Here is a 16,568-nt window from a genome sequence, read left to right on the forward strand (position 1 = left end):
GATAACAGATAATGGAGGAACATGAAGAATTCTAGCTTGAGATGAACGTAACATACATGACGGAATATGTGGAATTAACAATTTAGACAAATAAGATGGTTACCAGATGAAAGAGTATGGGAGACAATGCTTAACACTTTAAATTATATTCTATGAACTACTAATAAGCAATGTAATTGTTTTAAAGCTGATCCATTCCTCCAGGCATTGAATCACTCATAACCTCACACCCCTCCAGTCTTCTAAGTCATTGTCTCGTCAAACACACCCCTCTAGTCCCCTCATTCATGGAGCACAACCGCTCTGATTCCCTTGTAAGCCACAGTGTCTCCAAATCCCTTACTTATCCCGTCTACACTAAGGAAAACAAAATTATCAGGTAAGTAATTTCTCCATTTCCTAGCGTGTAGCCAGATGGACTCAGGACTAATGGGATATACAAAAGCTACTCCCCTACCGGGTGTGAGGCTGCCCGTGGCCCACTTAGTGCTGCCCTTGCAAAGGCTGTATCCTCCCTGGCCTGGACATCCAGGCGGTAGAATCTGGAGAAAGTGTGAGGGAGGACCATGTTGCCGCCCGACAGATCTCGCCTGGCGAAAGCAGCCTGGTTTCAGCCCAGGAGATTGCCTGGGCCCTTGTAGAATTCGCCTTGACCTGTAGAGGTAGTGGTTTTCCTGCCTCTATGTAGACAGCATTAATGATTTCTTTGATCCAGCAGGCTATGGTTGCTCGCGATGCTGCTTCCCCTTGTTTCTTTCCGCTGTGAAGAATGAACAGATGATCAGTTTTGCGCAAGGATTCTGATCTCTTGAGGTATTGGACTAGGATTCTGCCGACATTCATGTGGCAAAGGAGGCGTGAGTCTTCCGAACCTCTGTGTTCATCTGGTGATGGTAAGGATATGGTCTGGTTCATATGGAACTGGGAGACCACTTTCAGAAGGAAGGATGGTACCATACGCAGCTATATGGTGTCTGGGGTGAACCTGAGGAACGGTTCTCGACAGGATAATGCTTGAAGTTTGGAGATGCGTCGAACTGAGCATATTGCGATCAAGAATGCAGTCTTTAAGGTCAAGAGGCGTAGGGACGGGTCACTTGTTGGTCTGAAGGACTCCCTGCTAGGAAGTCTAGTACTAGGTTAAAGTTCCATAGAGGTACCGGTCACTTTAGAGGTGGCCGGAGTTGTTTAACTCCTTTCAGGAAGCGAGACACATCAGGATGAGCTGATAGTCTGATGCCGTCCGCTTCGGACCTGAAATAGGCCAGTGCAGTGACTTGAACCTTGAGGGAGTTGAGAAACAACCCCTTCTGCATGCCATCCTGTAGGAATTCTAGGATCGTGGGAATCTTGGCTGTCCTCTGAAGGAGGACGCGGTCTTCACACCAGGCTTCAAATACTCTCCAGATCCATATGTATGACAGAGATGTGGAGAACTTGTGTGCTCGGAGCAGGGTGTCAATCATGGCTTTTGAGTAGCCACGCTTCTTTAGGTTAGTCCTCTCAAGGGCCATACTGTAAGAGAGAATCGAGCCTGGTCTTCATGGAAGATGGGTCCCTGCTGAAGAAGGTCCCTGTAAGGCGGTAGACGCAGAGGATTCCCTGCCAATAGTCTTCACATGTCCATGTACAATGGCCTTCTTGGCCAATCCAGTAGCAGCCAGGGAAGGCATACAGGAAGTCTTCCTCTGGCCAGTTCTAGACGAGAGCATCGATTCCTTGTGGTTCTCATCTGTGGCTGAAGAATCTGGGGACTTGGGCATTGTGACGAGTTGCTAGGAGATCCATGGCTGGGGACCCCTTCGTTTCACTATCATCTGGAAGGCTGTGTCCGCCAGCGACCATTCCTCTAGGTCTAGGCTCTCTGCTGAGATAATCTGCTGAGATGTTGTGCACATCAGCCCTTCACCCCCCATCGAATACAGTTCTTCTAGATTTCCACACCCCATATGCATGACTGCACTTCTTGGCATTGAATCTCAGCTGCCATATCTTCGACCACTCTTCCAGCTTCTTTAAATCCCGTCTCATTCTCTCCATTCCTTCCGGCGTGTCCATTCTGTTGCAGATCTTAGTGTCATCCGCAAACAGACAAACCTTATCTTCTATCCCGTCCGCTATGTCGCTCACATAGATATTGAACAGGACCGGTCCCAACACCGATCCTTGCGGCACTCCACTTAACACTGCTCTCTCTTCAGAGTAAGTTTCATTTATCATCACACATTGTCTGCTGTCCGTCAACCAGTTTGCAATCTAGGCCACCACCTCGGCACTCACTCCTAAGCTTCTCATTTTATTCACCAGCCTCCTGTGCAGGACCGTATCAAAAGCCTTGCTGAAATCCAAGTAGATGACATCAAGCGCCCTTCTTTGATCCAACTCCCTAGTCACCCAGTCGAAAAAGTCAATCAGATTTGTCTGACAGGATCTTCCCCTGGTGAATCTATGCTGCCTTTGGTCCAGCAATTCTCCCGACTGTAGATAGTTCACTATTCTCTCTTTTAGCAGCATCTCCATTACTTTTCCCACCACCGAGGTGAGGCTAATCGGCCTATAGTTACCAGCCTCTTCTCTGCTCCCACTCTTGTGACGTGGGACCACCACTGCTCTTCTCCAATCACTCTGCACCACTCCTGTTTCTAGGGATCTATTGAACAGATCACACTGAGGTAACTATTACTTTACAGAGAGTGTAGAGTAGAGGTTCCCAAATCTGTCCTGGGGGACCCCCAGTCAGATTTTCAGGATATCCACTATGAATATTTATGAGATAAAATGTGCATGCTCTGGAGGCAGTGCATGCAAATTTATCTCAAGCATTATTATTGTGGGTATTCTGAAAACCCACTACTGAAATGCACTCTCTCTGTTAGAATTTAATATAGTGCCTATATGTCCATCATACTAGGGATCATCAGAATAAATGGGTGCAAAACATTTGTGTCTTCTGCCATATTCTTAATCATTGGTCATTTTTGTGCATTAGGTGTTTTTGTAATGTTTTTAGAATTTTTCATTGCATTTAAAATCAAGTGGCAACATTTCAGAATTTAAATGAAATTCAACAAGAGCACTTATCTGCAAAGTCCAAATAGGAATGATGGCAAATACCTAGGCATTTGTGGAATTGTCTTTGAGCCATCATATATTAAATTCTAACAGCGAGAGTGCATTTCAGTAGTAGATTGCACAGGTGGCATTCTTTCATTGAGGAAGCTGTGGACCATATTCTGAAAACCCGACAGCCTGGGGGTCCTCCAGGACAGGTTTGGGAAGCACTGGTATAGTGGATGCATGAAATAGGCTCCCTATGGAGTTGGTGGAGTCGAGGATGGTATCTGAATTCAAGTAAACTTGGGATAAGATAAACACAGAGGATCGCTGATGGAGTAGTAGGGATTGTAAAGTTAAGTGATTGGTGTGGATGGACAGACTGGATAGGCCGAAATTATATTTTTCTGCCGAGAAGCTGAGCTAGAAATTCAAGGGACGCAAGAGGATGCAGCCAAGTCCCCCCCCCAAAAAAAAAAAGTCACATTGCGTGAGTTATATGGGATGACACACGCTCTCAAAGTGCTATGACAACCGAGGATCGCAGTCAGTATACCATTATGTGGCAAATAGTAAACTAGTCCTACAACGTACAATATTAAAGCAGAATGAGAAGCCTTCCTCCCCTCCACATTTTCACCTCTGCCATCCATGTTGAAAACCGAGTTCAGTGACCTCGCTGTCTGGGGTTAAGAAAGCCACGAGAACAGCTAAATACCCTGCGGAAGACGGTTTCTGCGTCACGTGACAACAGTTTGCGAGGGGAGGGGCGGCATCCTCATTGGTTTTACTGCACATGCGTACTGCGGACGGCCCACGCTCTGGTTGGAAGCGACTCGGTGACAGGCCCAGCAGATAATGAGGGAGACGGTCAGTTACCTTGAATAGGACGCAGGGAGCACGCAGTGATACTGCCTAGAAACGTGATTTCATTGACTCGCTCTCTTGAACGCGGGAAGATGGCTTCGATGCTATTGAGCTGTAGGCCGTCCTTGCTAAAAGCATCCGAGGCTTTGTGCAGAGAAGCCGGGAAGGGTAAGTACAAGGAGGAAGGAGGTCGCGCTCACCGTGACGAGGCATTTCAGCGCTTGCTCAAGGAGGTGTGTGCAACTGGTAGCTTTAGCCGAGGACTGCGGCCCCGGCTTCCTCTCACCGAAGGACAAGCGCCCCTCACCTCATTTCACCCCCCGCACTATCTTTCCCCGCCCTTGCCTGCGTGTGTATTTGGCGGGCCGAGGCATTTACAGTTCCGAGAAACCCGTGTTATGAGTGCTAGACGTCCTGATTAGTTATCCTTCTGGGAGCTGGGTAGTAACCAGAACGATTTTGAGATGAACGTATTCCAGTGTTGGGCTTTCGGTCTAGGTAGGTTGACTTGGCGCTTCGCCCTCTTTGCCAGGGCGGCACCCTGGTCTCCTCCCTCGCTGCCTCAGATGGAATGGCACCGCCGTCCCCCAGCCGCCTATCAGAAGTAAAGAGTGCGGGCGCGTGCCGAGCTTTGCGCCGCGTCCTGTTACTATAGCAGCCGGCTGTCTCCGCCGTCACCCCCGCGACTGCACGGACGACGGCTCTGGGTCTCCCGCATTCGGCAGGCAGGGCGAAACGTTAGTGCCTGGCGCCGGTGCATTGCAGCGCAGAGTTGAAAGCTAGCCAGCGTTTCCACAGGGGGAATGACTCATCGAGACAGCGATTACAGCTGGCTCTCTGGAATTGCAGGGTTTGCAGTTTAAAGTAGTGTGAGTTCAGGTAACTTTGAACTTCCTAGCTACCGCTTCCAAGTACTTTAGGACGCTGGGATTAGACAAAGGCTTGGCCCTGAGTCTAATTTATGATCAGGTCAGGATTCAAGCATAGGCAACTTCCTAGGACGTCAAATATTCAGGCCAAAGTGGCATCTATTCCGCTTGCGTTAGAGCACTGTGGTACTTTGCACATAGATGCCAAAATTTTAAATCAGACCCTGCTCATAATTTAAGTAAACTGAAAATTCTCTGTATTTTATTAGATTTTTTTGTCATTGTATTGTGCATCTTGGGCTTTCATCTTTTAGTTTTGTTTGTTACTGCCCAAATTCAGAGTTGCCAGGCTGCTGCTTATGTGTAATACAGTGAAGTACACATTATAAAAAGTCAAACTGTTTGATCTTTTTTTTTTTGGCTCTATGCTTATCTTTTGGAAGGGGTTTGAACCTATGGGCTCTTCATATATACATAATGGAACTATGGATTCATTCAGGATTTATGTTATATTAGAAATCTAAAACAATATAGCACCATAAGGACACCAATTCACAATATACCATATTATACTGCATTAAATTTGACAAACATATGTTCAACTATCTTCACAAATTTAGAGATTTTTTCCATATATAATTTTATTGTACATATAATTATCAGAAATTAATATATCACAAAGTCTAATAATTTACACTGTTTTTACAATTCTGTAAACAACAATCTGTTTAAACAAATATTTTAGACATGTGGACACCCTACTTAACCCTCAATTTCCCACCAACAATAAATATCCCACTATTTAAAATACAACAAAACCATTCATTCATCCACATTCAATCAATTAATTAAAAACCTCCCAACATATATTGCACCATTTCCCAATTATTTTGCATTGTTCCTCAATTCAACCGAAGGTGTTATGACATATTATGTATTAATTCAGAACACGGGTATTCTAAAGTTATTTTTTCAACTCAAGTCCACGATCTTCACATGGCCTGATGGTTTGGGAATGTGACCCGGATCTACATGTGGACCTCGTCTGGGGATAGCAGTTTGACATATAACATAATGGGGAAACAATCATGATACATTTTAGTAAGTCTTAGTGCCCACCAAGGCTCATGAAGATGACTGGTTAACTGTGTGGCAGGTACCGATTCATTGGCAACAAAAAGAGCTGTTATGTTTTTCCTTCTCTGACCGGATATCCAATTTAAATGCAAGTCAGCGGGCTGACCCAGTGGCAGTGCTGTGCACTGCTATGCAGAGGGCCTGTGTTTGATTTCCAGGCCAGGCCAATGTTCCCTAGGTCGACTAAAGCATTGGGTGACTTTATGGTAGTGTGTGAACTAAGTAACAATGCTTTGAACCGATGATACATTTACTCAGTCGATATTGGGGTAATTGAAGTCTCTCATTATTCTATAATTATAGTCTTCCCCGACACACAAGGGATTTCTACCCATAAAGATTCAGTTGTACATTTAATCTCATGCAGGATGTTTATTCTGTTGGACTCTATGCCATCCCGGACATAAAGCGCCACACCGCTTCCCGAGTGCTCCTCTGTCATTGCGATATAATTTGTACCCTGGTATAGCACTGTCCCATTGGTTGTCCTCCTTCCACCATGTCTCTGAGATGCCAATTAAGTCTGTCATCATTCACTGCTATAAATTCTAATTCTCCCATCTTACTACTTAGACTTCTGGCATTAGCATACAAACATTTCAAAGTTTGTTTTTTGTTAGTATTTTCATTCTGCTTTTTAATTGATAGGGATAAGTTAGAATTTTTTAGCTCAGGTAAGTTTTTTGTTTTTTTTTTTGTTTTTTGTTTTTTTTTTTAGTTACAGGCACTTGGACTACTTTTCTTATTATTGGAACCTCACTGTCGGGATGCCCTAATTCTAATTCATCATTCGTATCCTTTGAAGATACCTCTCTCCGAATCATGCGCTACTGAGCAACTGTCTGCTTTCCCCTTAGAGCAGCTTTTAAACTAGAACAATCTCCTTTTTAAAGGTTAGTGCCAGCAGTCTGGTTCCACCTTGGTTAATGTGGAGCCCATCCCTTCGGAAGAGACTCCCCCCCACCCCTCCCCAAAAGGTTCCCCAGTTCCTAACAAAACTGAATCCCTCTTCCTTGCACCATCGTCTCATCCACGCATTGAGACTCTGGTGCTCTGCCTGCCTCTGGTGACCTGCGTGTGGAACAAGGAGCATTTCAGAGAATCCTACCTTGGAAGTTCTGGATTTCAGCTTTCTACCTAAGAACCTAAATTTTGGCTTCCAGAACCTCCCTCCCACATTTTCCTATGTCGTTGGTGCCTACATGTACCACGACAGCCGGCTCCTCCCCAGCATTGTCTAAAATCCTATCTAGGTGACACGTGAGGTTCGCCACCTTCGCACCAGGTAGGCATGTTACCAGGCGATCCTCACACCCACCAGCCACCTAGCTGTCTACATTCCTAATAATTGAATCACCAACTATGACAGCCGACCTAACCCTTCCCTCCTGGGCAGTAGGCCTTGGGGAGATATCCTCAGTGTGAAAGGACAATGCATCACCTGGAGAGCAGGTCCTTGCTACAGGATCCTTTCCCGCTGCACCTGGTTGATGCTCTCCAATCTTGAGACCTTCTTCCTCCAAGGCAGCACCAGGCTGCTAGTCTGAAGTTGGGACTTAACTATGTCCCTGAAGGTCTCATCTATATACCTCTCTGTCTGCCTCAGCTCCTCCAGGTCTGCCACTCTAGCCTCCAGAGATCGGATTCGTTCTCTGAGAGCCAGGAGCTCTTTGTATCATATGCACATGTACAACTTCTCAGCGGCAGGTAAAAAATCATACATGTGACACTTGATGCAAAAGACTGGGAAGCCCCCCCCCCCCCTCTTGCTGCTGGACTGCTGCCTTCATTTCAATTTTGTTCAGTTCCTACTTAAGTTTTAGGTTGCTATGGGAGTAGGAATGTGTCTAACGTCCTTGAAATCTATTAGTGAATTCACTATGTCTAGTAGTGGCCTACATGATCAAACTCTCAATAAGGTATTGGGTTGTGTTTTTTTGGTTTGTTTTTTTTTTTTTGTGAAAGTGGCACCTGCCTATAAATTAAAGGATGAGCTAGGGTTGGGAAATCCAAACAGTCTAACTTCAGTTAGTCAGCCAGAGTGACTCACTGCTCTCTTGATTGACAAATGTTGTTACCTAATCAAACCAAATCACACTACCTCAACACCTTTCCAAGGTGAGTAACTGAACTGAAATTTTCAACCATTTTACTTGCGTATACACTGCTCCTAGCTTATTTCTTGCTTCTGGCTACTTTTTTTTTTTTTTAAATATTCAAACACTTAACTTCTGCTTACTAGCTGCCTTACTGACTGACTATTGAAAAATACAAACAGTCTCTAACTTCTGTTTTATTCGCTGTCTTACTGACTATTAAAAGCACAAACACACTAAATAATATTCCCAAATGGTTAACTTTGCCCCAATACTTTTAAAAAAAGACAACGTCCCAAGCAAAAACTTACTGATTCCTTTCAGCCCACCAGCAAGGTGATCCTCTCCTCTCAGTGCTCCCACTGGATTGCCAATATAGACAAATTTAGACATACCTGATAATTTCCTTTCCTTTGTTTCTGCCACACCAATCCAGAAGAATGGGTTTAAATCCCTTGTCCAGCTGATGGAGATGGATTTTTTTTAACTTATGAAATCACTACTACATACAGTGAACACATAACTGGCTAGCCCATTATTCTCTATAGAAAACAACCATTATAATCTTAAGAACTAAAATATATAAATATAATTTTAATGATGAACAAAAATGATCCTTCATGAAATTTTCAATAACTTAAACAGTAAAATCTTTTTATTTTCTAATAACTTCTTCCTGGATGTGTTTCTCGACTGGTGTAGTAGGAAAAAAAAAAGGAAAGGAAATCATCAAATAAGTCTAAATTTCTCCTTCCTTTTCTTTCCACTACACCAATGCAGAAGTGGTAAAAGCTCATTGGAGATCTTTAGAAGTTGAACTTACTGAGGGAGTGGAATTTTCAAATTGAATTACTTCTGACTCTTCATTACCTACAGTTAGATTTATTTGCAGAATATAATATAATATAAGATATGCCATCCTGGGTCCGACCAAGGGTCCATCAAGCTCCAACAGTGGACATCATAGTGGATAAAACTTTAAAATCGTTGGCTCAGTGAGCTGCAGCAGTCAAAAAAGCAAACAGAATGTTGGCAATTATTAAGAAGGGAATGGTTAATAGAACGGAAAATGTCATAATGCCTCTGTATCACTCCATGGTGAGACCACACCTTTGTACAATTCTGATCACCGCATCTCAAAAAAGATATAGTTGTGATGGAGAAGGTACAGAGAAGGGCAACCAAAATGATAAAGGGAATGGAACAGCTTCCCTATGAGGAAAGGCTGAAGAGGTTAGGGCTGTTCAGCTTGGAGAAGAGACGGCTGAGGGGGGATATGATAGAGGTCTTTAAGATCATGAGAGGTCTTGAACGAGTAGATGTGACTCGGTTATTTACACTTTTGAATAATAGAAGGACTAGGGGGGCATTCCATGAAGTTAGCAAGTAGCACATTAAGACTAATCAGAGAAAATTCTTTTTCACTCTATGCACAATAAATCTCTGGAATTTGTTGCCAGAGGATGTGGTTAGTGCAGTTAGTGTAGCTAGGTTCAAAAAAGGTTTGGATAAGTTCTTGGAGGAGAAGTCCATTAACGGCTATTAATCAAGTTTACATAGGGAATAGCCACTGCTATTAATTGCATCAGTAGCATGGGATCTTCTTAGTGTTTGGGTAATTGCCAGGTTCTTGTGGCCTGGTTTGGCCTCTGTTGGAAACAGGATGCTGGGCTTGATGGACCCTTGGTCTGACCCAGCATGGCAATTTCTTATGTTCTTGTGACTTGGATTGTTATAAGAACATAAGTGCCTGGCAATTACCACAACATTAATTACCATGAGTAGTTGTGTGCTTTAAAAAGAAAAAAAAAAAAAGCTTCCTGCTGACCATAGAAACCAGAAAGAGCTATGTTCAAACTTCAGTAGAGACTTTGTGTAATTTGTATCCCTATGCTACAGTGTTAACAGTCTCATTGACATTAGTTATTGAAAATTTCATGAAGGATCCTCATCTTTGTTAATCATTAAAATTATATTTATATTTTAGCTCTTAAGATTATAATGGTTGTTTTCTATAGCCAGTTATGTGTTTAGTGTATGTCGTGATTTCATAAGTTAAAAAAAAATCATCTCATCAGCTGGACAAGAAATTTAAGCCCATTCGTTCTGATTGGTGTAGCAGAAACAAAGGAAAGGAAATTATCAGGTATGTCTAAATTTGTCTATATCTGCCGTCTGCATTTGTTCCTTTCATGCTAGTATGTGTTTCTTGAAAGAAAAAAAAACATTTCTGGGGGTAACATGTTTGTATGCAGCATAATTTATATTCTGTTTATTGGATTGGTGATGCTGCAGCTGTTCCAGGTCAACAATTAACTAACAAGCTTCATCATCTGGGATATTTATAATCTCCTTCATAGGCATGGAACATTTTGAAGAATCTAGCTATTACTGCTATGGTAAAGTTTAGAAAGGAATAATGTGAGTTTATTGGCTGTTGGCTGATTTTACATTGACCTACCTTTTGACTTTCTAAAAAATTCCTAAATTACCATGAGCAGTTGTATGCTTAAAAAGAAAAAAAAAAAAGATTCCTGAAAGAAACCTGAAAGAGAGAGCTTTGCTCAAGTGAGCTTCAGTAGAGACATTGTGTAATATGTATTCCTATGCTACAGTGTTAAGTCTCATTGACATTGTTAATATTGTAGCATAGGAATGCATATACACTTTGCTTTTAGGGGATGTTTTGAAACTTGAGGACATCAATGTTTCAAATTTCTGTGGTTAGCAGAATCTGCTGCTTTTTATTTTAAATGTCTTTAAGTATGTGACTACTCGTGGGAAATTTGGAACTTTTAGAACTTCATAGGTAAACTGAGTTCTGTGTCACAAATGTTTCAAGAGCTATCAAGCTGAAGCCATCAAAGCTCCTTCAGTTATCCATGTACTCTTTTTGGATAAAATACTGTAATTGAATGTTCTCAGAGAATATAGTACCGAAGGGTCATTGTTTTGAAAATACTGTGTATATATATGTTTACAAAAATAATTAAAATGCAGATTGAACATTCTTTTAAACTTTTTGTCAAAAGTTTTGATCTGTAAAATTTTTTCCATATTACAGGTAGTATTGGAAAACATCCTTGTCTAAGTTGTACATCTCTAAGGGTGATAAATCACAGGTAAGAAATACAGTAGATTATTAATCACATTTTTTAAATTTTCTCTTTATTACATTTTTAAATGTATAAACATTTTAAACAAGTACTGCAACATAGGAAATCACAACTCCATAAATTCTAATACAAGGAAAAATCAATAAATCTGCATTACTTGTACATATAATCTAGGGGGAGAAAGGCAAAAGTGTCATGCAAACATGTGTGTGTGTGTATGTATGTATGTATGTATATATATATATATATATATATATACACACACCTTATCACTTATACAAAATAAATGTAAGAGAGAGAAGCGGAGTGATATTATTATTATTATTGGTCTATTTCTCAAATAAAACTATGCTAGATTCTCATTCAAAATAGATTTATCACTCAGAAATGTCTCCAGGTGTAGAGGGTCTGTAAACATAAATTTCTTTGCCTGAAATGTAACGTAGCAATAACAAGGAAATTTCAGAAATAAAGTGGCTCCAATTGCCACAGTTTTACCCTTCAGGGAAAGAAAATGTTTCCTACGGGCCTGTGTGGCCCTGGAGACATCAGGGTATATTAGAATTTTCTGGTTGCAAAATTTTGCTTCCTTATTCCTAAACACTTGCTCCTTATCTTGTCCTAATGTAAAATAAACAGAGTTGTCCTATTGATTATATCAATTGATTCCTTTAAGAAGGTGGACACTCCTAAACTAGCTGAATTATCAGCATCTCCACTTTGAACTTTTCCTACTCCACCTACTCTGGGGAAAAATAGAAAATTTTAGAAATTTGACGAATATTATCACTATACAAGAGTATTTCATGTGGGGACAACAATTGAGTTTGAGGAAAATTTAACCAATCTAAGATTTTTTGATCACATTAAATTTTCAATGTCTATCTCTCCATGTAATACTAAATTATCTTTAATATTCATACCTTGTGAATTTTGTATTAACTGATATTTAGAGGTTAATTGAACCACAGTTGTTTCTAAACTAGCGATTTTCCTACCCTGTTCATCAATAATAGCTCTGTTTTTTGCATTTACAATAGAAGACATGTGCATTCATATGAGAAACATTCATATCTAGTTTAGTTATTAAACTCCACAAATCCATCATTGTGACATTAGATGGGGGTTCAGCAAGTTGTTGTAGTCTACCTGCATTTACCAATGTACCTTCCTCAGCAAAAGACTGGTTAGCTGTTACAGCTACAGTCTTGTGTTGAACCCATTACCAAGATGTTTTCATTGCCACCCATAGTTGTTGCCTTGTCACCATTAGTTGTTAAATTACTTAATGGTTGTGAAGGAGAAAAAGGACCTTCACCAGGACTCAAGGTGGTTGAAAAACATCACTCACAGTCCTTTTATAAGTTCATCGGACATCCTGATCACATGGACTTCCATTGGGCCTAGGGGTGGTTGTTGCTTGGGAAAAGAGGTAGTTATCTTTGCCTTCCTTCTCTTTCCCATATAGATACAGCCAAATAATCAACAACAAACTGGCCAAACAATCCGGACAAAGCCGCACACCCTTCGGCACATGTGGCTTAGGCGACGTGGCGGCAGGGCACTGCCCTATCGGTGGTTTAAAGGGCCAGCAGCCACTCCCCTCTGATGTTCCAGGCCACACCTGTGGGTCTCGATTGGCTGCAAGGCTGGGCTGTTCCATCAGCCAGCTCAGATGAAAAAACACTTGCTCTGCAAGGGGAGGGGGGGGACGGGACACAGGAAACCCAGCTGCTCCTCTCTCTCACCTCCGGAACTCCCCTATTCATCATATTTTTGACATCAGACCAATATGTTATACTTCATAAAGTTTGAGTGTCTTACTTAAGAGAGAGGGCTAATGGCATCTTTGTTTCTATCTATCTCAATCGCCCCCTACAACTTTCCCTTCAGTCTCATGGGGTGTTAAATGCATATTATGTGCACAGCTTTGGTATTTCGCTTTGCTCCTTTTTTTTCCCCTCTCTCCATGCACCTTTGGGCAGCCACTGCAATTAAGCATGGCCCCAATTAGTGTATGGCACCATTAGCTTTCATTTGCAAGTAACTAGGGTTTGTTCCCCTATTTTTATATCTTACTCCCAAATCAACCTATTGCAGTGACTGTTCTTGGCCAAGGGCCACAAAGTGCAGTTCTCTGTGAATCCTGGCTAATATAGACCCTAGGTCTGGAGCTATTGTTGTCATAGAATGAGGACTGGGACTTCCTCCTCTAAATGCTGTGTATACTCCTCTGGCTGGGTCGGGAATTGAACTCATGTCTTCTGCATGGTAATTCACAATACTTGCCATTGAGAATCTAGGCCAGCCCTGCAAATTAATTTTTCCCATTGATAGCAGGGCTGAATTAGCCATACTGTCATGGGATCGTCAATCTGACGTCGGAGGCAGAGCTTCCTAAAACTTATACAGAGCTTAGCTCTGTGCAGCTGCCAGTGTGTTCCCGCACAGGAAGACAGATTCTCCTCAGTCTCTTTTCCGTGAGCAGGAACGCCCACGGAGCTATGACTCTCCTCAACATTTAAAAGAGAGAACAAATATTTTATAAAAATGTTTTGGATCAGAGGACCAAATCCACTCAGCGCCATTACCATGCCCCGACCATCGGGTTTTAAACCCCGCAACTGTGGTAAAATAATGTCCATTACCGATGGACATGAGGCCTGCTATCTGTGCATAGGCCCAGATCATGACCAGTTGAAATGCCAACACTGTTGGGTGTATGTTGCCGCGGGCACAACGCCAAAGGGCTGCAAAAATTGAAAAATTAAAACTTTGTCACTGGTTCCTATGCCCCCCCCCCCCCCTCGGAGGCCCACTCCTCCCCGGGGCCGAGGCCACAGCATGCCCCTCTGCTGCGGGCAGCGTCACTGGAACCGGGCACCTCGCAAATGGGCCCAAAAAAAGGGAAGTCATCAAAAAAAATCAGGGCACCACTGCAGGGACTGAGATGAGTCCCCGTATGCATCGAGGCCGAAATCTGTGACATCACAAAGAGCCAATCTGAGCAAAGCTGCGTCGTCGACTCAGGTTCCAAAGAAACACCTGTCGACGCATTCGATGCCACCATCTAGAAAGCCCCAAAAGCGTCGATCGGAACAACCTTTGACACATCGCTTGACGCAAATATCTGCGCACGAACCAACGCAAACAACACGCCCCTCAAAGCATTCAACAGTACAGCACTCAAGGCATTCTTCCACAAAAACTTCGAAGCTTTTGCCTATACAACCATCAACGCTATTCAGTCTACTGACAACACCTCAATCGAGGCTAACTCAGACTTCATCTCAACATACTTTGACCCCAAGAACTACGGCCAGGCCTTCCACATCACAGGGCCCAGAGGAGCACACCCTCTGGATCAGGAACATCCTTCCATATGCCGGACACTTACAGACTGGATTCCCCTCTGGATTTGGAGGATGAGTGGATAAGAGTATCTTCCTATTCACCTTCATCTTCTTCCTCAGGTCAAATTTTTTCAAACCTTTCTTCAGTCTCCAGAAGGAAATGCGCCTTACCTTAGCTACAGGAACCATTGGCAAAGCGCCAAAGATTGGGACAACATGTGGAAATATATAAGCATCAGCCTACTGCACCGAGTGCAGACATATTGGCTGCAATTCCACATCAATCTTCTCCAATTCCTATTCACTCAGATACCAGAAGGGACGCAACAAGCCATAGCCCAATTATCTGCTTTTTCAGGCTTCTTAGCCTCCCTGCAGTTGGGTCACCTTAACCCTGTGCCGGTTCCTGTCAGTCCAGGTGAAGAATGTCCACAGATACCACAGCCTTCACTGGACATATCACCATTACTCCCACAACCTACACCTCAGAAGGTGCCTTCAGTGATAGCGCAGCCTACGACACCTAGGCCTACCAACTCCCCTCATTGCTGAAACAACCTGATTAAATTCCATCATCGCCAGGCTCCTCTATAGGGTATCCGTCGGACCCGCCAGAAGGTCCCCAAGAGCCTTACTCTCCTCCAGAGGACCTTACATACCCCACATTTATAGACAAGGTGGGCCCGGTCTTTAATGTGGACGTCCACAAGCTACCGGATCCAAGATCAGAAACGATGGGACTCTTGAAGATCTTCAATATCTCATCGTATCCAACAGCACTTCCGTCACATCGAGTTTTAGATGCAGTACTTGACTGATCCTGGGAAACACCATACTCAATCACCCCAGTATCTAGGAAAACAGACATGAAATTCAGAATGCAGCAATCTACATTCTATTCTTCACCTCAACTACCGCACTCATAGATAGTAGTGGAGTCGGCCATGCAACAGGCCAAAAAGTCCAGATTGCACTCGAATACATCACCGGGGAAAGATAATATCTTGATGACTTTGGAAAGAAGATCTTCCAAACCTCAATATTGGAGGCACGAATGCATCGGCATCAGTTCTACATCATACAATATCTGTCTGAACTGTTACAACAACTGAAAGGACTCTTTCCAGACACAGATCCCACGACTCCACCACTACAACCAGTTCAAGACATGGAGGAGGGCGTTTGACACCTGCGAACAGTATATGAAGGCTTCGAGATGTCTTTAAGAGCCTCAGCGTTGGCTATGGCAGGCAGATTTTTGGCGTGGCTCAGAGTTAGCACTATATGAGAAGACGTCCATGACAAGTTAGCTAACCTCCCCTGCCAAGGAGACAACTTGTTTGGAAATCGACTCCAAAAAACAGTGGCTCAATTAAAAGAGCAGAATGTAGCGGTTCAAGCCTTAACATCTTCCAATACTTATGGAACCTTCTCCTGCTGATACTTCGCACCGGCTAGAAGAGCGCCATACCACAGACAACCGTTCAGAACCTATAGGCCGCCTCCTTATGCTCAACCACCTCAAAAACCATCCTAACAACAATGTCGAGGTAGACCAAGCACACAACGTCAACAAGATCAACCACCCTCCACTGCTTCAAAGGCCACCCTCTTAATTCCAGCAGGGCCACCATCCCCCACGGCTGTGGGAGGGAGAATCAGAGCATTCAGCCAAGCTTGGTCACAAATTACAACCGATCGCTGGATTCTAGAAATAGTCAATCAGGGCTATCAGTTACACTTCCTTTCCAGGCCTTCCCTTCCACATCTCATTTCAAGCACGGGCATGTGCTCAAATCATCTTCAGTTAACCAGGGAGATATCAACTCTATAGCAACAACAGGCAATTCGTGTCTTACCATCAAAACTCCACAATATGTTTTTTTTTCCCCCTTACTACTTAATACCCAAAAAATCAGGAGGTCTACACCTGATTCTGGACTTACGCGACTTAAACACCTAGTCAGAGAAAAATTCAAAATGGTCTTCCTGACAACGATTCTTCACCTTCAACCCAACAATTGGATGTGCTTGCTAGACTTGAAGGATGCTTACACCTCTGCCATGCACCCCTTT

The 16,568-nt window shown here is 43.0% G+C and overlaps 2 protein-coding genes across 4 annotated transcripts in view; one reads left to right on the forward strand and one right to left on the reverse strand.

Moving 5' to 3' along the window:
- NSD2 (nuclear receptor binding SET domain protein 2) overlaps window positions 1–4,065 on the reverse strand; it is a 467,195-nt gene extending 463,130 nt beyond the window's left edge. Inside the window, exon 1 of the mRNA XM_029592506.1 lies at window positions 3,934–4,065. The gene's annotated coding sequence lies outside the window, so the exon portion shown is untranslated. The remainder of the gene's footprint in view (window positions 1–3,933) is intronic.
- The window catches only part of LETM1 (leucine zipper and EF-hand containing transmembrane protein 1), a 182,653-nt gene continuing 169,960 nt past the window's right edge, over window positions 3,876–16,568 (forward strand). For 2 of the 3 annotated variants that reach the window (XM_029592545.1, XM_029592555.1), the window contains exons 1-2: window positions 3,960–4,089; window positions 11,088–11,145. In XM_029592545.1, coding sequence (XP_029448405.1) covers window positions 4,014–4,089; window positions 11,088–11,145 — 134 coding nt within the window. In that variant the 5' untranslated portion in view covers window positions 3,960–4,013. Of the gene's footprint in view, window positions 3,925–3,959; window positions 4,090–11,087; window positions 11,146–16,568 lie in introns of those variants that run through there. The other variant, XM_029592569.1, reaches the window with a different exon arrangement.

Source organism: Rhinatrema bivittatum, chromosome 1, assembly GCF_901001135.1.
Source record: "Rhinatrema bivittatum chromosome 1, aRhiBiv1.1, whole genome shotgun sequence".
Taxonomy (NCBI): domain Eukaryota; kingdom Metazoa; phylum Chordata; class Amphibia; order Gymnophiona; family Rhinatrematidae; genus Rhinatrema; species Rhinatrema bivittatum.